Source organism: Mytilus edulis, chromosome 13 (assembly GCF_963676685.1).
Source record: "Mytilus edulis chromosome 13, xbMytEdul2.2, whole genome shotgun sequence".
Lineage (NCBI taxonomy): Eukaryota > Metazoa > Mollusca > Bivalvia > Mytilida > Mytilidae > Mytilus > Mytilus edulis.
Window position 1 is genome coordinate 30618877 of NC_092356.1, and position 24971 is coordinate 30643847.

At 32.9% G+C, this 24971-nt stretch overlaps 1 protein-coding gene across 1 annotated transcript in view; it reads left to right on the plus strand.

The window, feature by feature from the left end:
• Positions 1-24971, plus strand: part of LOC139500242 (uncharacterized) — a 66534-nt gene that overhangs the window by 22829 nt on the left and 18734 nt on the right. The window contains exons 16-21 of the mRNA XM_071288982.1: positions 367-486; positions 11293-11430; positions 11976-12130; positions 14128-14334; positions 21040-21174; positions 23124-23294. Of these exons, the coding sequence (XP_071145083.1) occupies positions 367-486; positions 11293-11430; positions 11976-12130; positions 14128-14334; positions 21040-21174; positions 23124-23294 (926 nt within the window). The remainder of the gene's footprint in view (positions 1-366; positions 487-11292; positions 11431-11975; positions 12131-14127; positions 14335-21039; positions 21175-23123; positions 23295-24971) is intronic.

The following is a 24971-nucleotide window of genomic DNA, read 5'->3' on the forward strand; positions in this document are numbered from 1 at the left end:
GGGGGGTGCGGACTATACACCCCTGAATACCGTATTGAAATATTAAATTGTGGTGCTTTGAAAAATCCAAAGATGATTCTTTGGAAGAAGAAAAACTCCACTAAGGCAGCTAAGAAACATTTCTCCAAATTAAGAGGACTTTGGCTATTAAAAAAAAATCAATGGGAGATTAGACAAAACTTTCTTATACCTAACAAGTTAACAACCTGTTATTTCTGTTTTCATTTGTCACAAGAGTTATATTTTCTTCCATCTATTACCAGCAGAAAAATTATCATGCAGTGTTCCATCCATACATACTTTTATTCCTGGAATTACTCTTAAAAAGGATACTTCTATCTCTAATTTTGTTCATTTTTATTTCAGATTCTCGCTGAATATTCCCTAGCTTATGATGCTGTCCGAATGTTTGGAATGGCCATGTCGAAATTAATTAATGAATCAATGACTATAACAGGACCAAGACTTACAGATGAAATCAGAAATGTAAGAATAGTATTTATAGAATCCGATGGCTTTTAGCTAGAACATGATCTTCCTTATTCGAGACATTGATGATCTCTTTTATATCCACTGTGTAACTTGTTGCAGGGAACATGGAAATTCTGGGTTTTGGTCTGTCTGTGTGTCCATCAGGTTCTAATAGATCTCTGATGGGTACAAGTCTTGCCAGATTTTTATAAAACTTATATTATATGTTTATTTTGGCAATATCTCTTACAAATTCTATAATGATAGACAATTAATTTTTTTAAAAAGAGTTATGCCCATTGAAAATACTAAATTTATGGACAGTGTCCTAGTTAGCGCTCTTTGGGGTACAATACTTGCCAGATTTTTGTCTCGCCTTGAAGGAATAAGTGTTTGATATAAATTTCAGGATAAAAACAATATCTGTACATTAGGCCAGAATTTTTTTAATTTGTTGGTTTACGGATCCGCCGACCCGATTTTGCCAATTTCCAGAATAAAAATAAAATTGACTTTTCATGCTTTTTTTATTCCCGCAAATCAGTGTTCTCCCCAGGATTTTTGGATAGCACCAGGGTAACGCGTGACGAAATGAATTTAACAATATTTTGTGTCACGTTGCGTCGCTTATTTTTTTCTTGTTAGTTTTTGTCATTACCTTTTTGCCTTTTTTTTGTTAACTGTGGTACTGTGTTATATGGACTTTGGGTCAGAAAATGTAAATCAATAAACAGTTTGTATACTTAATATCTTTGAAGAATAAATAAATGAAAGCACAATTAGTCTTTAAACTAAAGTCACTTCTTATATTTTGATCAAGCCATTTTGTCCTGATACTTGTAGTTACACTACACATTCCCCATGTTAGATTTCACCATAACAATCAACTTTGAACAAGATTAAATTTTGATACAGAACCTTCAGTAGATTAAAAGCTATTTTCCATAGTTTCAGACCTGATTCTTTTAAACAACAACAAATTATTTTTATAGTTAATACTTTGTTCCACTGTTAGAGTACTTATATGAATATATCTATCCACTAGTTCATATGATTCTCAAAAATAATTTTCAAAACACTTTTGTTGGTATGTTATAAGAAAGTTTTTATCCTTAACCCTTTCACCGATTGCTGCCCAGACAGAAGCTACTCTGAGACGATGGCTTCCCTGGCTACTTTTACTCAATTGGGAGATCTAAATAATAAATGTCAATAAAAACTTGTTTGTAGTTATTTGTGTATTTATTTCATTCACTAACACCATGTTCACAGTTTTGTTTATGTTTTGATAATTTTTTCTTCATAAAATATTCAAATTTTCAAATTTTCGGCATTATATAGGTGAAATTCTCAAAATTCTGCTCTTTGACCCCAAATCGTAATTTTTTAACCCAAAACGGCAAAATTTTGAAAAATTTTATGAGGCTGTACAAATTCCTCACACTGAACGATGTCCATTCCAAGTGTTTTGTACATAAAACGACATTTTATGTCAAAAAAGTATACTAGTTTGGCTTCAATTCTTCCATATTCTTTCAAAAAAAATGTTCCCTCATTTCAAATTCTCGTTAATTCCGTAAATTTCCTCTGATTTTGACACGGTTTTCAAAAAATGGAAGCGCAATGTTTACACTTTCATCCGGGTATTCATCAAAGAAAGATAACTCATGTTTGCACTGTTTTGAGCGGGAAATATAAAAGATGTATTCCGATCCCGGTAAAACGGGACTCGTCGTCAGCTGTCTGAAGCGTGAATCCCGGTAAACCGGGACTCATCGGCGAAAGGGTTAATGTAACATTCAAATATAATTTTGCATTCAATTTGTAATTTATTTTTATTTTCAATGAGAAATTATATTTGAGGAGCATTTATTTGTGATAAGCAAAATCAGGGGAAGTAACTCCACAATTAATTTCCAACAGGCAACTTTTTGACTCAAGACTGGCGTAATAGAGCTCATTAACAAATGTCTGCTTGTCCCTCACAGGTCTGTTATTAAAATTATGATCTCTTCATTAATTAAAACACAAAAGAGACATGTACATTGATTAAATCCAATCATCAAGGTTAACCTCAAAAGGTAAATCGATCACGTGGTGTAAACAATCTACCTGTCAGATCTGGATTAAACTGGTTAGAACTGGTCAATTTTCATGTAAAATTTTAAACCTCACGGAAAGTTGAACAAGTCGTCTCAATCTTTACCGATTTACGATTTTTTTACCAAAAACTTTAGCACCACGGAGAAAAATTATACATCGCGGCAAGAACGATACCACCGCGGTAGAAAATTATACATCGCGGGCCCGTGGTCCTTTAAGGGCCTGGGGAGAACACTGCCCGCTGACCTTAACAAATGCATTATCCCTGAAAAATAATCAAACAATCTTTTTTTATGAAATGAATGCTTTAATCACTAACAAAATTGATAACACTTTCTGTAGTGAAAAAATAAAACTTCCAGTTTACGTTTCTAAAAATAGACAAATTAATTATAAATGACTTTGAAATGCGCAAATAATTTTGCGAAACGAAACCTGTGTTTAAAACCAACTACACAATAAGTTCGTTTCCCGTATTTGTGATCAGTCCGTAAGATGCATTATCTGATAGATCTGATAGCAATAGACTTGTCCAAATGTGGAAATGTGGAAGACATCAAGTTAAAGTATTGAATATTAAATAATCATTTTGAATTTTCTTGTTTCATAGATAATAAAAAATATCGTCCATTTGGATAAAAAAACGGGAATGCATGACAATAGATTAACCCTAAATTCTCAATTTTCCAGTTGACGAGTCTATTAACACTTTCCTTACTGGATTGTTTTTTTCCGCGACGTTGTGTGACCTGATCAAATTTCTGCGCGCAGTTTGCCTGGCCTGAATTAATTTAACGTGTGAATGGGAAAAAAAATGATGTTTTTGAAAAAACGTTTGTATCTTTCAGCGTATTCATTAAGAACCGATTGCCGATTGAAATAGTCGTTTATAATCAAATCTCCATCGGTTGTTTTTCTGATGTCAAAAAAATATATAAATCGTACTTTTAGTTTTAGATCGTCGGTCACTATCTAGCACAATCTAGATAGATATATAACGGCATTTCTGATTGGTTAATAAAATTGGATTTCCGGTAAAATAGATGCTGGTTGTTGAGTTCGCTGCAAAGTACTAACAGATTTTGTACTGAAACCAGGAAAAGTATGCATTAATAGTAATAACGAGATTTTGTAACCAGTCTTTAAAGAAAAAGTGAAGCAGAGTCAGAAAAATGAAAAGGATTTCGGATTTTTTTCAAACGACAACGAAGCGGAAAAAAGGTGTTCTATGACATTTGCATTCAAATTATAATTGAGACACCCTCCTTGGTAATGTTCATGCAGTGCATGATCGTCGCCCTACCAAAAAATGAAAAAAAGAGCAATGTCCTGTCTCGTAAAAGCAGACATCACATTATTTTCATTATGTGATTTTCATTTTCTTGTTTTTAAGTCAGTGATAGAGCCTCTTAAAAGCAGACTCTTTATCTGTTTATTTTTACCATAAATCTTATGTATACCTGTCCCATGGCCTTTCTTTAAGTTTTGAAATAAAAGAAAAAAATTGTGTTAGTTGTCTGCATGTCATTGTGTAGCCTCATAAATACTAGGAGCACTACCTGACACAAAGAGATATACGGTGTAAAGGAGGATATACTATCAGCACATACAATAGGTCTTACTTAACATCCCCAAACATACATGACACAATGAATGCTATTAAAAAAAATGAAAAAGAAAACACACACACTCATGCTCTGACTCAACTGATCCAAGTAATAATAATAAAAAATGAATGTCTTGCATTTTGCATTCAAGGATGTACTTTGGCCAGGTTCTGGAATTTCTGTCAGATGTTTGATCTCTGTTTTTTCTCCCTATGATACAGGGTTAAATATTTTGACCCATGACCATGATGACCCCATTTTTCCTTTCTTAATTATAACACTTCAATTAATAACTCACAAAAAAATATTTTTATACCAAGATTTTAAATTCTAGATTATTGTAATTTCAAAAGTGCATCTTTTTTGCCTTAAACAGTTCATTGAATTCATCATTTGATTTATTGAGATAAGTATTTGAAATTATTAATACTGAAAAATGTTTTCTATGGGTTAGAACTATTTGAATAATTGCATGTCTACAGTTAAATTAAAAATATTTTCAACTAATAAAATCAAATTTAAATCTTTTCCTGAATGATCACCATGTCTTACAGAGTCATGCCTTCATCATTTTCCTCAAAAATTTGCAAACAGCTTCAATAACTTGTTAGCTGAAAGTCTTGATGATATTATTTGATCAACTTTATATGAAAATATGACCATCTTGCTGCTCATTTACCTTATCATCATTAAAAAAATGGTGTTTGCAAAGAACAAAATTAGAGTTCAGGAGCCCCCCAGAGTGCAGGATTTTGCACCATTTTAAAAAAAAATTCTGGGGTCCTTGAGCGGCCCCCAAACCCCTCGCCGTGAAGGGCAACGAGCAAGCTCGTCGCACCGAACGGCTACGCCGTCCGCTGCTGTTGCCTGCTACTTTTATTATTTAGTCTCCTACTTTAAATCTTATTGACAACCCTGTCTTTGTTGTTTCTCATCAAATCGGTTTCAAACTCGATATTGTTACACTTAAGTATGAAAGGAGTGTTGCAATATAAAATAAATTACATGGCAATACCTACTTTTGATATTTTTCAACCTTTTGTGGAAAGAAAATGACGTTTGATTTGCGAAATCTTTTTTTTTTTTTGACCGGTTTATATTTTTGCCCCCCATCTTCTAAATTAACAATACAAATGGTAATTAACAATTTCGAGTGTTCCTTTATCAACGTTTTATGGAAAAAATAACTCCACAGTCAAAATTCTAGCTTATTAGTTAAAATAAACACGAATGAAAATGGTATGTCAAATTCCGCGGCGGCCATTTTTTTACCTGTACAATGCAATCACCAGATAGGAAGTTGTGTCCCTGGATAAGTTGGAGTTGTCTTTCTTATTCCAATGTTTTCTTTGTATTTTTGCATTGATATAGATATAAATTGACTATTGGGATCTTTTGTGGATTTTTTAATATTTTAATGGAGATATCTAATGATATTTTTTTCTGTTTTTTTTTTGTATCAAACCACTGACTGCATGGTAATATTAACACACTAATTCATGTAAATTTAACACTTTAATAATGTCTTGATAAACTAAGAGAGACATAATTAATCTTGAAAGACAATCATGAACTTAATTTCTTTGAAAAAGTCTTATGATTTATTTTAAAAAAATATCTTTATAAGTGTCCATGGGATGCTAGGATTTCCACTGTCTTTGGTTTTGTATTGTTCAATGATGAAGATAATTTAATGTTCCTTAGGCCAGACTTTTTTTATTATCTGTTTAACGAGATCCGCCGACTCCACCTTTCCCGATTTTAGAATAAAAATAAAAGTAGTGCTTCTTACTTTTATTATTATTTTTCCCGCCGACTGTTACGAAATCCTCAGAAAAAAATAAAATGTGTTGTTCACGATACTCGCTTTCAGTCAATTTCGTTATCGGTAATATCTCATTTTTACCAAGTCAATGAAACAGCAATTTTCATTTAAAAGTAAAGAAATTCAAGGCATAAACAATATATTTTCTTCTAAAAGATTTTTAAGCTGGTGGCATGCTTTTCATACTTGTTACACGAGAGCGTACATCAAATCATTCTAACTTTCGGCAAAATCAGTTATTACTTCATCAGAACTTGATGAAATTAGCCTAAAGTAAACTTGTCATCCATGTATTGCATTAGAAACGTCATATTCCTTCCCAAATAGCGTATCAAACAGGGTTTCCGCTAGCGGTCGCCATTTTCGCAATTTGCGAAAAAATAATAATTGTGGCGATAAAAATTCGTCATTTGCGAAAGAATTTGGCGAAAGAAATATATAGAACGATTTATTGTCCTCCATCTTGTTTATTTACTTTTTTCGAGTTTCTCGGACTTTACCCTATCAGACAATACTCGGAATTCCTCTTGACCTCATTAAGGTTTGGACAGAAAATCAATAATCAACTGATTGCATTTTAAAGCTATCTACAACAAAGGACTAATTAATAAAGGTGTTGATTGAATTGTTTGACAAAATGATATGGTTAAATGGCTTTCGCTAAATGTCACATACGGAATTGATTTACCACTTTGCGACGCACGTGTTTGAAGCAAACTTTTGACCTCTCCTCTCCTTTTAAAGATAGTTTAGAAAAGAAAGCTGTTGTTGTGACGAAAAATGTTCAAAAGCAAGAAAAATCTCCGATTTAAAACTTTAATTATCCTTTGACTTTAATATCGGTAATTGATTAGCTAAGGGAGACTAGTTTAAAGTCGTTTGAGTGACACACTTGTTTCAAGCATAGTTTTACGTCTCAACTTTTTTATTTACGATGGTCAAGAAAAGAAAACTGTTGTTATGAAGAAATCCAAAAGGTTGGGAACAAGCCCTCGATGGGAGTAGCCCTTCAATGTAATGACTACACACGACACGAGGGATCAATTTCATGTGATAAAAGCTTTTGTTTTGTTGTAAAAACCACTTCTTTGTACAAAAGGGAACATCAGTATTTTTCTTTTAAGAAACTTTCCCTATGAACTATACTGGTATTATATAATCAAAACATGTCCATTAATTTTGTTATATTCCAGGACTTATATCTTCTTTATTATTAAAAGTATAGTGGCCAAATCATTTAGAAAAGTTGTTTAAAATACAAAGAATATTTTTCCCTTTTAAGTTAAAAAAAAATCTGTTGTTTTAAGGTAAATGTGTAGTGTTTATTCATTAAAATGTTAACTCTAAAATAAGTTTGAGAGCATAATCATAGACACAATGGGGCAAAATCATCTTATTTAAGGGAGCGGGGGGTTTAGAAAAAAAGGTAAATTTTAAACGAAAAAATATAGTTATGTTACTTGGCGAAAAAAATAATAAAGTGGCGAAAAATATATTGTTTTGGCGAAAGAGGTGGCGAAAAAAATAATTGACCCAGGGGAAACCCTGGTATCAAACATCGTTTATTTTTGTAAATTTTTCTTCGTCCGACATTTAAATTTGTAGAACTACGGATCGGAATCGGAATTTCATCGGAAACGGACCCGCTATGACCGAAATCCGGATTCTTGCGATAATGACTACAGACGCATGAATGGTACTGCTGACAGACAAAAATTGATCCCAAAAGGGAAAATTACGCATTCCACACGCATTAACATACTTTTGGTTAGATCTTCTTGATTAATGTATATATTTCTATGTATAAGCATTGTTTCAATTTATAGGTTAAAGTTGCTTAACTCTGGGACTATTACACCAGAGACATATATACACATGTGTATATTACACATGTGTATATATATGTCTCTGCATACACTAAGAGGTTCCTGACTGGGTGACTGGTATATACATATATAGTGTATATGCAGCAAGGTTGATATATTTGAGTGGTGCCATGGATCTATATTAGTGGAAATACAGAATAAAACAAAACATAGTTTTTATGTTTATATTAATAGAAGGGTTAACCAGAGACATATATAAACTATATGTATTTATATTTCTCTGGGTTAATATACTGGTCTGTTCTCATTTCATTGTTCTTGTATTTTTATAAATTCTAAAAAAAAAAAAAAAAAAAAAAAAAAAGTCACTTATAATGGTTTTATTTTTATTTTTAGTGTCGACTGGACCAATTTGGCACTTTTATTTTTTTTTTATTTCGCCCCCTCGACCCTAATTTTTTACAAATTTTCTCGTTAAACAGATAAAATAAAAAGTCTGGCCTTATTAAAAAAAAAATGACAAAAATTAATAAATGAAAATGTCAACTGTAACAACAAATATAATATCCTTTCAACAACTTATCTGTGAAAACCTTTTCAACAAATTCTGTATATAATATCCTTTCAACATAAAAATTGTAACAAAGTAACTTAATTTAAGAAGTGTAATTTTTGACTGAGTGGGAGACAGTGAAGCAATGGTGTAGGCAAAGGGGTTTTCTACATTCAACACAACCATATTTTGAAACCTTTTTTCCTGTGTAACTTTAATAGCTTCCCTAGCCCAGCATATGTGACATATGTTTCCAAAAGTCTGCTGGCAAACAGAGTTAACCTACATGTGTTTGATCTGTCTTGACGTGGTAGATTTCACAATATGACATACACCGTGTCAGACGCTGCCAATACCCAAAGTTTGATGGCCCATTTCTTTGTTTTAGGAGGCATGAATTGCTTGAATGCATCCCTCCCTTTGTAAAGTATCATGAATCGTCACTTATCGTTTGGGGACATGTTGGTCTCTCATTTTTGTCTGTTTAAGGGGGTCTTTAATTTATCTAAGTTTGTAAGATACATCATAATTAGCCTCCCATCTTTGCCTACCTCGCTGATGCGTATCAGTGAAGTGTAGATACCTTATTATCTGCATAATTCGTCCATTTCTTTGAAAAATTAGAAACCATGACTTATATTTTTAATAACTATAAACATGATAAAACCTTCAAGTGTTGGGATTAAATTTCAGGATAAAAACAATATATGTACATTGTCAGAAAATATAAAAAATTTGTCCTGTTTCTAAAGCTTATACAAATATATTTTATTTTTTCCGTCAATGTACATATATATTGAATATGAGAATAATTGCCTTTTAATATAAAAATATAATTGTTATGGCTTTTTTACTTTAATATATGTGTGTGGCTCTGATCTGGCTGCGGTTTAACATCTTAGAATTGAGATTATGTTCACATTTATATATGATTTATAAAAACATTACCGGTTTTATGTCAATTATCAAATCATTGCAATATTACTTTGCTCTTCATGGGCCCTTTAATTAGAATAAAAATATCTTATCTCTGGAATAAAAATGTCTTATCTTATCTAATTATAACTATTAACATTATTTGGTTGTCAGATAGAAACATTTGGAAAAAATGTCCTTCTTTGGGCCTCATGTTTTGTGGACCAGTATAATACTTCTTGGTTGGGATAAATGGGGAAGACCTGTTTCAAATTTCAATATATAAATTTCTTGGTGCCATCAGTCATTGTTGAGGGGCATCAGGGGCATTACTTACATCTGCCAGCTGTCATTATTTTCGTCTGAAAGTTCGCTGACCCCTTCTCTTTTAACATCACTTCAGGAGTGATCATGAAATCATTTTTGAGGTCAATGCATTTCATACCGTTGACCAAGAAGTTCTACTTATCCCACCGAAAATCCCTCAAACTCGTCCTCTGAACTATCGGACATTTTTGTGTCTCAGAATGTTACAGACACGATACAGACCATGAAACGACATTTTACTATAAATAAATTACTATAATTTTGCATCCTTGACAGAGGAAAGTGATTGGATTGTTTTATTTAGAACTTCCATAAAAGGAGTGCGACCTTTTGCACTCGTGGAAAAAAATCCAATTACGGCGCCGACGGAAGTCGGATTATTACTTGATTTTATTCTCCGTGCACTTGTAAAAATCGTTTTTTGTAATTTTTATCATAATATTAATCAAAATATCCATGAAATTAAATTGAACTTTCCTTCCAAATAACCTTTTCTCGACCAAAAAGGTCACATGTTCGCATCACATGTTTTGTACAAAATGGCGGCGGCTTATTTTGTTTGTTGACGCTACCGATCTTTCATTGTATTGAAGTATATATAAGGTATCAAATTCAGTCAAAATAGGTATTCTTTAACTGTGATATGCAAGCTTCCTGAAAACCTATATATTTATTGGTTAAACGTAGCTTTACGGGGGGAAAATGAGTTAAAAGACAAAAAATATTATTATCACGTGATTGTCAATGCCTAAAAGCATTGTTCGGCCTGGCTACGGGGATGCCTCAACACATTGTTCGGCCTGGCTACGGTGATGCCTAAACGCATTGTTCGCCTTGAAAGGGTTAATTAATTAATTAATCACGTTTTTGACAGGAAGTTTTTACATTTTTTTTACTTTATCAGTTTTTATGCTTGAAGATCAGAATTTTCTGTAGTTGATTAAGAGCTACGCGAATCTGTTTGTCTTGTTTGTGAAATGAAAATTTAATTTCGTCTTTGTCTGTGCCCCCCCCCTTTTGTACGGGAAATTATTAGAATGTCATGCGATGTTTATGACAGCTGAGCAATAAAATTTCATGGAACTAGAATCTTATAAATGATGACAAAATAGCATAACAAACATATTGTCAGAAAGGTGAAATATATATTTATTTTGCATATTTTTTTTTCTTTATTTTCCTGACTGACCGACCCGACTTTTTCATGGGGAAAATCTGTAAACCAACAAATTAAAAAACCCTGGCGTTATAAAATTTATTTGTACTCTCTGCCAAACAGGAGAAAAGCTCTTTTTCAGCCAACTCTCTTTTTTCGTCCTATTTCTAGAGCTCATGGAAATATATTTTATATTTTCCGACAATGTACATTATTATATTGCATATAGGTTTAATTTTTACAGTGGGCATTTAATGTTTTGATAATTATACAGCAGAAGAGAGTATCTGTGTTAAATCACCTTATTCTAGTTTTGAATGGATTTAAAACAAGGTTATATTCATTATTTCAGCATAAGAAAATGCCTGTACCAAGTCCGGAATATGACAGTTGTTATCCATTTCGTTTGAGATTTTGATTATGAACTTTTCGTTTTGAATTTTCCTGTGTTCAATATTTTTGTGATTTACTTTTGAAATGTTACAGGGATTTTATTCTTAATTTTGTAGATTTATATGGAAAAGAGTTTAACAGGTGAACTACAATTAAATGAAAATGGTGACAGACCAGGATATATTGGAGTCATTGTGAATGTCAATCCACATCCATTCTCCTGGCCAGAACATATTAATGCTTATCCACCCACTGTGAGTGTTGTATACTGTTTAATTCAGAAATTATTGTGTGCCTTTTTTTTTTCTTCGAATTTTGAAGACTGTGCAAAAATACGAGATTAACTATTGTGACTTCATTAAAAGCTTCATGCACATATATGTGTTCCGATATCAGAAAGTGTATTCTTATTATTGCAATATTCACTCGGTGTCATTATTTGCATTTATAAAACCTTCACAATTATTACTGAATTTTTAGATAATACATGTACGGATTTAAGATTTTTTTTTTATTAAATGTCATGGATGTTGGGAACATAATTGGGCCACACTTAAAAATATTTTGGTTTGCCTAATCCCTACCTAAAAGTAGAGACAGTGGGAAAGTAGGTAGGCATTTTCTTTTCTTTTTTTTAAGTATCTTTTCTTTTCTTTTTTTTAAGTATCAGAATGATTTTTTGTCTTCATGCCTATCTGATTTAGAAAACTAACAGCCTGATTGATTTATACAAAACAATGAACCAAAAAAGGGGGGGATGATATATAGCAACAAATGACATATTTATATACCTTTACAGACAGCCATGTTCACCAGAATGATATTTATGGACAGTGATACAGCAACCACACAGAGAGAATATAGCATGCAGGCTAAACGTCCAATGGATATGATATACGGGATGGAAGTAGCTAACTATACCATAGCTTTCACAAAATATACAAACTTAAGGCGGTAAGTGTATCATGTTAATATCAACACCTTTGTTGACATCTAGACATCAATTTTGTTATACCCCTGCCAATAGCAGAGGGGTATTAAGTTTTACCATTTGTTCTCCTGTACATCCCAAAATTGGTTCCCATTCTCTAACTCTAGTTTGCTTCAAGCAAATGTTATGAAATTTTAACACAAAGCTTATTACCACTAAATGCAGATCTAGTTAGAATCCAGGAAGCATCACTTTTACCCTCTAATGTTATGCCCCTTTAAAAATGGGAAAATCGCTAACTTTTTCTTTCCCATTCTCTAACTTCAGTTTGCCTCAACCAAGTCTTATGAAACTTACACAGAACTCAGATCAAGTACCAATTTGGGTAGGGTCACATTTACTGTTCTTGAGTCAGAGTTATGTCTCTATATAAAGTGATATGCAAGGGGGACATCATCTGTGTCCAATGGATACATTCCAAATTCATTTGCAAAAAAAAAACTACAAAAGGCCTAAGCGTGCAGGGTTTGTTTTTACTTACCTGGTAGATTTTTTTTCCCCAATGAATAAAAAAAAGAGGAAAACTTCTGAAAGATAATTTACATCATGGATGCTTTGATTGTCTGTTATTTTTTAAAACACTACACCAAGCTTACCTTTCCAAAGCACATGAGATCAACTCCAATTTTTGGTGGGGTTCGTGTTGCTCAGTGTTTAGTTTTTTACGTTGTGTTTTGTGTACTGTTGTTTGTCTGTCTGTCTATTTTTATGCCCCATCTACAATAGTAGAGGGGCATTATGTTTTCTGATCTGTGCATCCGTTCGTTCGTCCGTCTTTCCCGGTTCAGGTTAAAGTTTTTGGTCAAGGTAGTTTTTGATGAAGTTGAAGTCCTATCAACTTCAAACTTAGTATACATGTTCCCTATGATATGCTCTTTTTAATTTTAATGCCAAACTAGAGGGTTTACCCCAATTTCACGGTCCACTGAACATAGAAAATGATAGTGCGAGTGGGGCATTCGTGTACTGGGGACACATTCTTGTTGATTTTAGCCACGCTGTTGTCAGTTTAAATTTTACTTGTGAGTTAGAATATCTCTTTGGTATCTTTTGCCTCTCTTCTATGTATAAAAACTTCACAAGGCAGAATATTATGAAATCACATCATGAATTATAAAGTAGTGAACAGATCTTTAGTTCCATGGTGACAATCACTGTAGGAATTGTGAAATTTACTGGCTTATGTATTGATTTTTAAGAATTTGCCATCTCTTTTATATACTGAGTACAAACATTTTAACAACATCTATTTTTAAATAAAAAAAAAGTTTCAAACATCTAGATTCATGAATATTTCTAACAAACAAAATAAACCATAACATGTAACTTTTTCTTTTTTTACCACAACTGTGGGGATTTTTATGCCCCACCTAAGATAGTAGAGGGGCATTATGTTTTCTGGTCTGTTCGTCCGTCCGTCCGTCCGTCTGTCCCGCTTCAGGTTAAAGTTTTTGGTCAAGGTAGTTTTTGATGAATTTGAAGTCCAATCAACTTGAAACTTAGTATACATGTTCCCTATGATATGATCATTCTTATTTAAATGCCAAATTAGAGAATTTATTCCAATTTCAAGGTCCACTAAACATAGAAAATGATAGTGCGAGTGGGGCATCCGTGTACTGTGGACACATTCTTGTTTTTTCTCTTCTTTTTTTCTGTTGCTTAACTTTATTTATTAGAAGTGAGTGAATATTAATCTGTTGAGCTTTAATCACATATTTCTAGATTTATTTTATGTTTGGTTTTAAAAAATGTTGGAAATATCAAAGTGAATGTTTTGATTGGTATAGGTTGTAACACATAAGCAACTTATTCAAATTTTTTTTTTTTAAATTCCATGAATTTTTTTTTAAAGTAACATTAAAAGTTCATTAGCAGCGTCTGATTTTAGAAATTAAAATACACTTATATGACCAGAATTTATTAAAAATTTACTTATTTATAAACTCTTACTTTGTAGGTTTAATGGCTCTGAAGGAAGAATTGGAACATGGTCTTTAAAACTAGAGCAATTGCCATCACTTAATGGAACAGCAATTACAGAAGAAATAATCGAAAAGAGTGTGGCCCCTTTTTATTGTACCGGAGGTTGTGGAGGAAACGGAACTGATGATTTTGACATTACATTATATGAGTTTGGTCACTGTGCCAGCTTCAATGTTTGCGAGTGAGTATGACTCCTATGTTTCAGGAGGTAGACTTTGATTAACCCTTTCCTCCATAATGACGTCTTTTGATGCCACCCCCTTTCCTCCATAATGACGTCTGTGCAGTGCCTCAGTTGAAACGTCTCACCTATGAAGAATCTATCAAACTTAATAAAATTTGCATCTAGTATAAAGAGGATATCCATGAGAATATCTGACAGGAATTTCATTGATGAAATATTCGTTTTTGCAATACATTAACCCTTTCAACGCTACACTGCATTTTTTTTGTGTTCATTCGTTAGAACAGTATATTCTTTTTCAGACTGCTGTAATGTTAGGCAATTATTTTAATGAAATTTTGATCAGGTAACCTGCATTTTCAGGTATTTAACAGGTTAAAGGTGTAATTTATTACATTTGTATTGAATTTTGAATAAAAACTACTTTTAGGCTTCATTTATTTTGTTGTTTTATCTGCCATATAATAAAGAAGACACCAGTTGCTCGATTCGTAGCGTATTGCACCATACACAATGTTTTATGTAATCGTGGCACAAATAAATGGCTCTGTCCTAAAAATTCAGTCAACCTCTGTTTTCCCCCCTTTTTATTTCACCTGGCCCGAAGGGCCAAGTGAGCTTTTCACATCACTTTGCGTCCGTCGTCGTTATCTTTGACAGAAATCTTCTCCTGAAACTACTGGGCCAAATTAAACCAAACTTGGCCACAATCATCATTGGGGTATCTAGTTTAAAAAATGTGTGGTGTGACCCGGCCAACCAACCGAGATGGCCACCATGGCTAAAAATAGAACATAGGGGTAAAATGTAGATTTTGGCTTATAACTCTGAAACCAAAGCATTTAGAGCAAATCTGAGGGGGTAAAATTGTTAATCAGGTAAAGATCTATCTGCCCTGAAATTTTCAGACGAATCGGACAACCGGTTGTTGGGTTGCTGCCTTGGAATTGGCAATTTTACGGAAATTATACCGTTTTTGGGCTATTATCTTGAATATTATTATAGATAGAGATAAACTGTAAACAGCAATAATGTTCAGCAAAGTAAGATCTACAAATAAGTTAATATGACTAAAATGGTCAGTTGACCCCTTAAGGAGTTATTGCCCTTTATAGTCATTTTTTACCAATTTTTCGTAATTTTTTCTAAACTTTTACAAAAATCTTCTCCTCTAAAACTACTGGTCCAAATTTAACCATACTTGGCCATAATCATCATTGAGATATCTAGTTTAAAAAATGTGTGGGGTGACCCTCCCAACCAATCAAGATTGCCGCCATGGCTAAAAATAGAACATAGGGGTAAAATGTAGATTTTGTCTTATAACTCTGAAACCAGAGCAATTCAGACATTGGGGTAAATTTGTTTTGCAAGTCAAGATCTATCTGCCCTAAAATTTTCAGACGAATCCGACAACTGGTTGTTGGGTTGCTGCCCCTAAATTGGAAATTTTTAAGGAAATTTTGCTGTTTTTGGTTATCTTGAATATTATTATAGATAGAGATAAACTGTAAATAGCAATAATGTTCAGCAAAGTAAGATCCACAAATAAGTCAAGATGACCAAAAAGGTCAGTTGACCCCTTACCCCTTTCACCGATTGCTGCCCAGAAAGAAGCTACTCTGAGACGATGGCTTCCCTGGCTACTATTACTCAAGTGGGAGATCTTCATAATAAATGTCAATAAAAACTTGTTTGTAGTTATTTGTGTATTTACTTACACCATGTTTACAGTTTTGTTCATGTTTTGATAATTTTTTCTTCATAAAATATTCAAATTTTCAAATTTTCGGCATTTTATAGGTGAAATTCTCAAAATTCTGCTCTTAGACCCCAAATCGTAATTTTTAAACCCAAAACGGCAAAATTTTGAAAATTTTCATGAGGCTGAACAAATTCCTCACACTGAACGATGTCCATTCCAAGTGTTTTGTACCTAAAACGACATTTTATGTCAAAAAAGTATACTAGTTTGGCTTCAATTCTTCCATATTCTTTCAAAAAAAAAATGTTCCCTCATTTCAAATTCTCGTAAATTCCGTAAATTTTGTCTGATTTTGACACGGTTTTCAACAAACGGAAGCGCCATGTTTACACTTTCATCCGGGTATTCATCATATTTCCCACACAAATTAAATGCAATAAACACATTGAGATAACAAGAAACCTTTTAACTAATCCTCGTTGTTAGTTTCGCCATAGAAATGCTGAAATATTTCCATATTTACAGCTTCGTTTCCGATTTCCGCCATTTGCATTTGTCAAAATATTTGTTTTTATTTTCCTTCTATTTTCCTTCTTCTGCATGATTTTACAATAAAAATTGTCGGGGTTTCAAGCGCAAATGAGACCTTGTATATCCTCTATTCAAACGAGGAAAAATTAGAGAGAACCCAAATGAAAACCGAATGGTTTAAGAGTCCTTATGAAAAATCCTTTGTCATCGTCGCAGCATATATGCTGCGATTAGCAGTGGGGAACGGCGTGCATATGCCGTGTATAGCGTTGAAAGGGTTGATACTTTAAACCTGATGATTTTATTTTATCGAAAAAATCCTATGCATATCAAGTATGTGGGGAAAAAAATCCATGAAGGAAAGGGTTAAGGGAAACCTCTAAAAATCATCATTTTTCCAAATGAGTTTTAAGCTTTTAGTTACATAGATAATTTCCAATCTGTTTCATGTAAATGCTTAAAATACATTGATGTAAATGTGTAAAGCAAAATTATATCCGGGTGAAAGGAGTAGGTCCGGTAAGGATCAATTTTGGCCTCAAATTTCAAGTTCATCTGACGAATGAATTTGACCTCTTTTTAAACACTTAAGTGTCTATTTCATTTGAATCAATTAGTTTATGTGAAAGATTTTAACTGATTTAGTCATTGAAAACGATCCGATTCAAGCTCAAATATGAAAAATCTACCAAATATGTTGAAAAATGGCATTTTTTAGATAGTTTTTGTCAAAAATGAAAGTGGCCGCATCCGTGTTCATCCAAAATCTTTATATATGTTATGTATTATCATAAAATACAACTTACATTTCAATATTAAGGATGAACACGAATGCGGCCACTTTCGTTTTACACGAAAACCGTCTAAAATTTAGCTAAAATGATAGAATTGTGAAGATTTCAGTAATTTAGCGTGACTTAAGGCCAACTAAAATTAATTAGTAGATTTTCATCCAAAGTTTTGAAAAAGATGGGGTGGGTGGGAGGATTTTATTTTTTAAATTTTATTTCATATGAAACCCTCGTCACGAGTTCTTCATACGGCGGAGTATATGCTAGTGGAAAACAAGTTGTATAATGTATATACATGCTGTATAAGGAATCCTGCACTATTTTTTAAACTCTTAAACAAAAATGACTGATTGGCAACCGCTGTTATATATACATGTAATTGCCGCTTTAGAAACCTATTTATAGTGTACATCAAAAAGAAGAGAAATGCTCTCTTCAGTTGGACTATACCTACACCAAATTTATTTTGCTTTCTAGTCAATGGTTTGTAGTCCCCATAAAATCAATAAAATGTATTGGTACAATTGTATGCAACACAAGTATTATGAGTACAAAATAAAATTTTAACTCAGTGTTGAAAGTAATTATGATGTAAAACATGAACTTAACCAAAAAGTGGTTGTTGTTTAATGACTAAATTGAGGGTATTGGGACAGTTACAGAGGGTGTTTGCTGTTTGTCAACAAAAACAACAGCCATGGGTAAATATAAGGGCTTGTTATAATTAAAATGCGTGTTTGTTGACTTTTTTTTCTCAATACACGGTCATAAATCAAACAAGTTCGTGCTTGTGTCAATTTCTTTAATCCAGTCATGTTTTTTGTACTAATTTGTTCTACAATTCTTGCGTTTTGGATATCATTCAGTCCAAATTTCCTGACACAAAAAGTGAAAGTCATTGTATCAAAAAGTAAAAAACACGGTTTTCGATTCACTTGTGACTACCGCAATTTGCGTTCAAGGAGAGGCGTTTTACTCGTAACTCGAATATTTCATGCCCTTTTCGTTATCAATCTCTATTCTCGGTAGATGATGTTGTCATCATAGAGCAGCAGAATATGTCGACTTATTCATTTTCATTAGATTACTCGAAGAAATACAAAACCGAAATTTGAAACAGGAAGTTTTGAATGAAAAGAAATTATCGATGGTTCCCGGTAACGGACATGAACAAAATCCGGAAAACGTGTTTTTGTTAAATAAAAAAAATCGGGGCGGGACGATTTCAGAGGGGCGGGCGGGGATGAAAATCTAGCTATTAATTTTAATTGGCCTAATGGTGCTAGTACTCGATATATGGGGCAATATGCGCAATTGTTTCTCCATAGGCCGTAAAGGTAACGTTTTCTTCTGTTGCTCAGCCCATATCGTAAACTTGTGTATGTATGATGGCTTGATTCGAAGCTGAGACATTTTTACATATGTGGTTAAATTTTCGGGGTACGAAGTGTGATTAATTTTTCCGTAATTTAGCAAACCCCGAGTATCCTTTTGCGATGTGGCTCCTCATGGTAAAAAATCCAATTTTTAACACAATAAGTTCTTTGAAATTTTAATACTTTGAACACATTTAATAGCTCCATGGTTTTTACACATTTATTCTGTGTTCTCTTACTTTCTAAATTAACACTAATGGTTCAGCTCAGTCATTTGTTTATCATAGAAATGTGTCAAATATCACTACACAGAGATTTTTTGTTTACACGTGACTTTTGTGTTCCTCATTTGAAGGCGCATTAGGGGTATTGTCCCATATGTGCATTGTGTTGCCAAAACAACCAATATTTATGTAGCAGAAGCATTCTACTGTCCAATATATATTTAAAAGTTTACATTTTAACAATTTTGTAAAACTGCTATATTTTGGGGCCAAAAAGGGGTCTTACCGACCTACTCCTTTGATCCGGAGGAAAAAAATTCACAGTAGTTGTTGTTATTTTTTTATCTGAAGGAAAATATTTCCCTGGGATATTTTATCCTTTGCCATGAAATTATATCTGGGTAGTCAATAGTTATTAAAAAAAGACTTATCCTTTAAAAATACTATGAAATAATAATAGTGTATTTGAAATAAAGCGAAATTGTTAAACAAAAAATGTATTATAATGGGAAATAATTTCACAAATTATCCTTGAAATTTTTTTCTGAAATATTCAAGTCAATATCATCCTTTTAAAAAGAAAATTATCATGAAACATAGGGAAGAAAACCAGAAGTCATTTCAAAGATCGTAATTGTGAAAATAATATCATGATTAAATAAGGTTAGGGCTATTCCAGAAAAAAATGTATGGGGGGGGTTGGAAGGCAGTTTTTGTCAGCACCCACCACCCAGACAATTATAATTGAGAATTATAGTGCATTGTAGTGTGAAAAGTTGCTCTGATACCCATCACCCATGTATTATTAATACAATGTGCCTTCCAACCCCCCCATACATTTTTTTCTGGAATATCCCTTAGTGAAATACATGTAAAAGTGAGTTGTTTTCAGATCTCCGTACAAATATAAATTTAAAAGTAAGGTAGAAATAAAGTTGCATTACTACTGTTAACAGTAATAGAGGAATTTGATTATGATGATATTTTTAACTATATAAATAGTTTTGTCTGGGGACAGAGATGTAGTTCTTGATTATATGGAAATCAAATAAATCATAGCACAACAATATATTGGAACAAAAGCATGTTTAACAGCTTGATAGTTTTTACCTGTGAAATGTTATCTGTCTTATAAAATCAAGTTGTAAGTCATCTTTTTATATAAATGAATATATAAAAAATAAGATTCAAGGAAAAATTTCACTATAAAAAAGATTCAGAAATATATTATATTAATATCTTTAAAATATAAATTGCTCATAATTAACTCCCTTTGATAAATTATGCAAATTTGGTTTACCTTTGTGAAACATTTTATAATTATAGTCAGGTATATATTGATTGTGAGTAACTTACATAGTAGTTAATGGGACTCTATTTCACACGGTTTTGTGAAATATAGTATGGCAATTATATACCGGTACATACTATCCGCATAACACAGATAGATTTTCACTCCTGGAAAAAATCAACCTGTGAAATACCATGCCTGGAAAAAAATTACCGGGACAAATTATCCTCAGGATAAAATATCACAGAGGAAGAAATAAATGGACTTATACAAATGCATAACTGATCTAAAGAGATATCTCCCTAAACCAAGATCTTTCTCTTGAAGTTTTAGTTGATGAACAGAAGGAGTAATTAATTCAAGTAGTCTAAGTAGTCCATCTATAACTTAAGTTGACTAGCCTGACAACACTGAGGCTGTGAGTTTGAACTCTGCACATGGCAGATTCCTATAGACATAACGATCCTAAATTCTGTCAAGGCCAGTCAGTGTCCACAAATATTGAAATTTTAATAACTTTTTAACCTTTCCTGGATTCCTACCAAACTTGGACAGAAGCATGTTTATGATCATAAGACAGTACTATCCAGAAGTAAATTATGAAGGATTAAAAATCCTTTTTAACTGTATTTTATTTATAAATGGACTTTTCTGTCAGTTAACATTATGTTCACTCTTCCGTTAATAATTTTCTTAAAATATCCTGGATTTGTACCAAACTTTGACAGAAGCAACTGCATGTTTATGATCAAATGTTATATTTATTTTCATGTCTGTGTTGTAGGTGTAACGAAGGTTACTATGGCTTATCATGTCAGGACATGACCTGTAACTGTGTAAATGGAAAATGTCTTATTCCATTAGTATGTGTGTGTGAAAATGGATGGACTGGATCTAGGTGTGAAGTACCAATCTGTGGGTAAGTTATAAATAGATTAAACCTAGGTGTGAAGTACCAATCTGGGTAAGTTATAAATAGATCAAACCTAGGTGTGAAGAACCAATCTGTGGGTAAGTTATAAATAGATTAAACCTAGGTGTGAAGTACCAATGTGGGTAAGTTATAAATAGATTAAACCTAGGTGTGAAGTTCCAATCTGTGGGTAAGTTATAAATAGATCAAACCTAGGTGTGAAGTTCCAATCTGTGGGTAAGTTATAAATAGATCAAACCTAGGTGTGAAGTACCAATCTGTGGGTAACTTAAGTTATAAATAGATTAAACCTAGGTGTGAAGTACCAATCTGGGTAAGTTATAAATAGATCAAACCTAGGTGTGAAGAACCAATCTGTGGGTAAGTTATAAATAGATTAAACCACGGTGTGAAGTACCAATTTGGGTAAGTTATAAATAGATCAAACCTAGGTGTGAAGTACCAATCTGTGGGTAACTTAAGTTATAAATAGATCAAACCTAGGTGTGAAGTACCAATCTGTGGGTAAGTTATAAATAGATTAAACCTAGGTGTGAAGTAACAATCTGTGGGTAAGTTATAAATAGATCAAACCTAGGTGTGAAGTACCAATCTGTGGGTAAGTTATAAATAGATCAAACCTAGGTGTGAAGTACCAATGTGGGTAAGTTATAAATAGATTAAACCTAGGTGTGAAGTTCCAATCTGTGGGTAAGTTATAAATAGATCAAACCTAGGTGTGAAGTACCAATCTGTGGGTAAGTTATAAATAGATTAAACCTAGGTGTGAAGTACCAATCTGTGGGTAACTTAAGTTATAAATAGATCAAACCTATGTGTGAAGTACCAATCTGTAGGTAAGTTATAAATAGATTAAACCTAGGTGTGAAGTACCAATCTGTGGGTAAGTTATAAATAGATCATACCTAGGTGTGAAGTTCCAATCTGTGGGTAAGTTATAAATAGATCAAACCTAGGTGTGAAGTACCAATGTGGGTAAGTTATAAATAGATCAAACCTAGGTGTGAAGTACCAATCTGTGGGTAAGTTATACATAGATCAAACCTAGGTATGAAGTACCAATCTTGGTAAGTTATAAATAGATCAAACCTAGGTGTGAAGTACCAATCTGTGGGTAAGTTATGAATACATACTATTGAGTCTTTCTATGTTGTGAGGTTACACTATTGCTTCAGGTAAGGGTGAAGGTTGGTACCTATTAAAACATATAAACCTGCTGCTTGCACCCCCTGTTTGCACCTGTCCTATGTCAGGAATCAGATGTTCACTGGTTGTCGTTTGTTGATGTGGTTCATAAATTTTTCTAGTTCCTCATTTTAAAAAAAAAGATTAGACCATTGGTTTTCCCTGTGATAATTCAAAGATCATTCATTATTGCAGTGAGTCCGGGGAGGCAATCCCCCCCCCCCCCCCTTTTTTGAAATATTCTATTAGATTTTGCATATATAGATAATAACTATGTGAACCCTTGCAAGTTCACTACTGAAGATGATGTCAAATATTATACCACATTAATAAGAAATGGTTATGAATCAAATAAATTGTTTAAGTGCTGTTTACTCAAATTCATTTACTAAATGCACCAAAGTTGTTCTATTTGTATCCATTATAAGAGTTATTTGGCCCTTATTTTGCAATACATTAGTAATTTAGTATACCATCTCATTACAAAGACTTGATTTTTTTTTATAACATACTGTGGATTCATTTATTATTGTGGACTGAACAATAACTGAAATATTTGTGCACATTTTTGTGGTTTTGGAAAATTTTGCATACATTCCTTTAGAATTCCGTTGAACCTATATTTAAATTCATGGTTCCCCAGTTCCAACAAATTCACGAAAATTGGAATTCAAAGAATATCATGAAACCACAGTAATTATAAATACAAAAAATGAAATAAAATTTATTAATGGTCTTTTTTTTTCCAGTTTTGACTGTGGAGATGGTGTATGTTCAGGACCAGATACCTGTAAATGTAACTCCGGATCTGTAGGAGCACAATGTAACCAGTCCTTATATGTGGTGACGATCATTCCGATATTATGTTTTATAATATTCATTGTTATCTTAGTGTTCCTCATCAGATGGTTACTAAAAAGGTAAGAATATTACAAAAGTTAAATAATATACATTTATGTTAGGGGCCAGCTGAGGCAAGCCTCGGGGATGCAGGAGTTTCTTGCTGCATTGAAGACCCATTGGTGGCCTTTGGCTGTTGTCTGCTCTTTGGTCGGGTTGTTGTCTTTTTGACACATTCCCCATTTCCATTCTCAAAAATAAGTTCTTTTTCTTTTCGGCTGATCTTGTTAGTATTAGAAAATGCAAGGAAATTATTATGCCCCACCTACGATAGTAGAGGGGCATTATGTTTTCTGGTCTGTGCGTTCGTTCGTTCGTCCGTCTGTCCCGCTTCAGGTTAAAGTTTTTGGTCAAGGTAGTTTTTGATGAAGTTGAAGTCCAATCAACTTGAAATTTAGTACACATGTTCCTTATGATATGATCTTTCTAATTTTAAAGCCAAATTAAACTTTTGACCCCAATTTCACGGTCCACTGAACATAGAAAATGAAAGTGCATGTTTCAGGTTAAAGTTTTTGGTCAAGGTAGTTTTTGATGAAGTTGAAGTCCAATCAACTTGAAACTTAGTACACATGTTCCCTATGATAATATCTTTCTAATTTTAATGCCTAATTATATTTTTTATCCAATTTCACGGTCCATTGAACATGGAAAATGATAGTGGGAGTGGGGCATCCGTGTACTTTGGACACATTCTTGTTTTTATATTTGTTTTTACAATAACACCCCAAAAAAATAAATGAAAAGGTTGGTAGATTTTTATTTATTTTAGTTCATTTAAGCTGTTACCATCTCTTGGCTTCTCTCATCATCTTTTATTTATCATTAAAAAATAATGTTCTTCTTTAAAACCACTGGCCAAATTTCAACCTAACTTAAAGATTGGCATTTGTTCTCCTTTTATAGGGCATCTGCTATAAAGTTAATGAATTTTGTCTTTGCCAACAAACAAACATAGCATTATAAGCCAAAAAAAAGGAATATGTGTGGTTTCGTTACCCCACTGATCCTAATTTAAATCCCCATGACCCTAGAACTTTTTTTTTCATTTCTGAAAAATAAATTTTCTAACGATCAAATTTTGAGAATTCAGACATTCTGTCATCTGAATTTCCATTCTAAGTATCCACTATTGCTAAAATGCAACAAAATTAACTAAAAGCATTACATATGTGTTTATTTTACAACCAAACACATGGAAAATGGTGAACTTCCAGTAGGGACATGTATAATACCACAGTCTGACTCAGTGAACACGCAACTTTTTGCCCCATTTATGGGCATTGTTTTCTGGTCTGTTCGTCTGTTGGTTCATCCGTCCCTCTGTCCCGCATCAGGTTAAAGTTTTTGGTCGAGGTACCATATAGTGGTTTATTTTCGCTTATTTTGGTGGGTCAGGGGAAGTCGCAAAAATAAATTCAACAAAATTAACGCATATGTTTGATACTTTTTAATAGTTAAAGCGTTTTGTAAACTATCTATTTTTCCTGTTTAACGAATCAATTACGGTTTATGTTAATTTAACCAACATAAATGCAAAAGATCATTGTTCACTGGCTGTCAGGTGTTCATTGGTTGGTTATATAATAAAATAATCCGTAAGAAAATTAAAGAAAAATAAAAAAAATTGCCAACCTATCTATTTTTTTAAAGGATGTAACTGGAACCATGGAACCACACATATAATTTTATTTCAC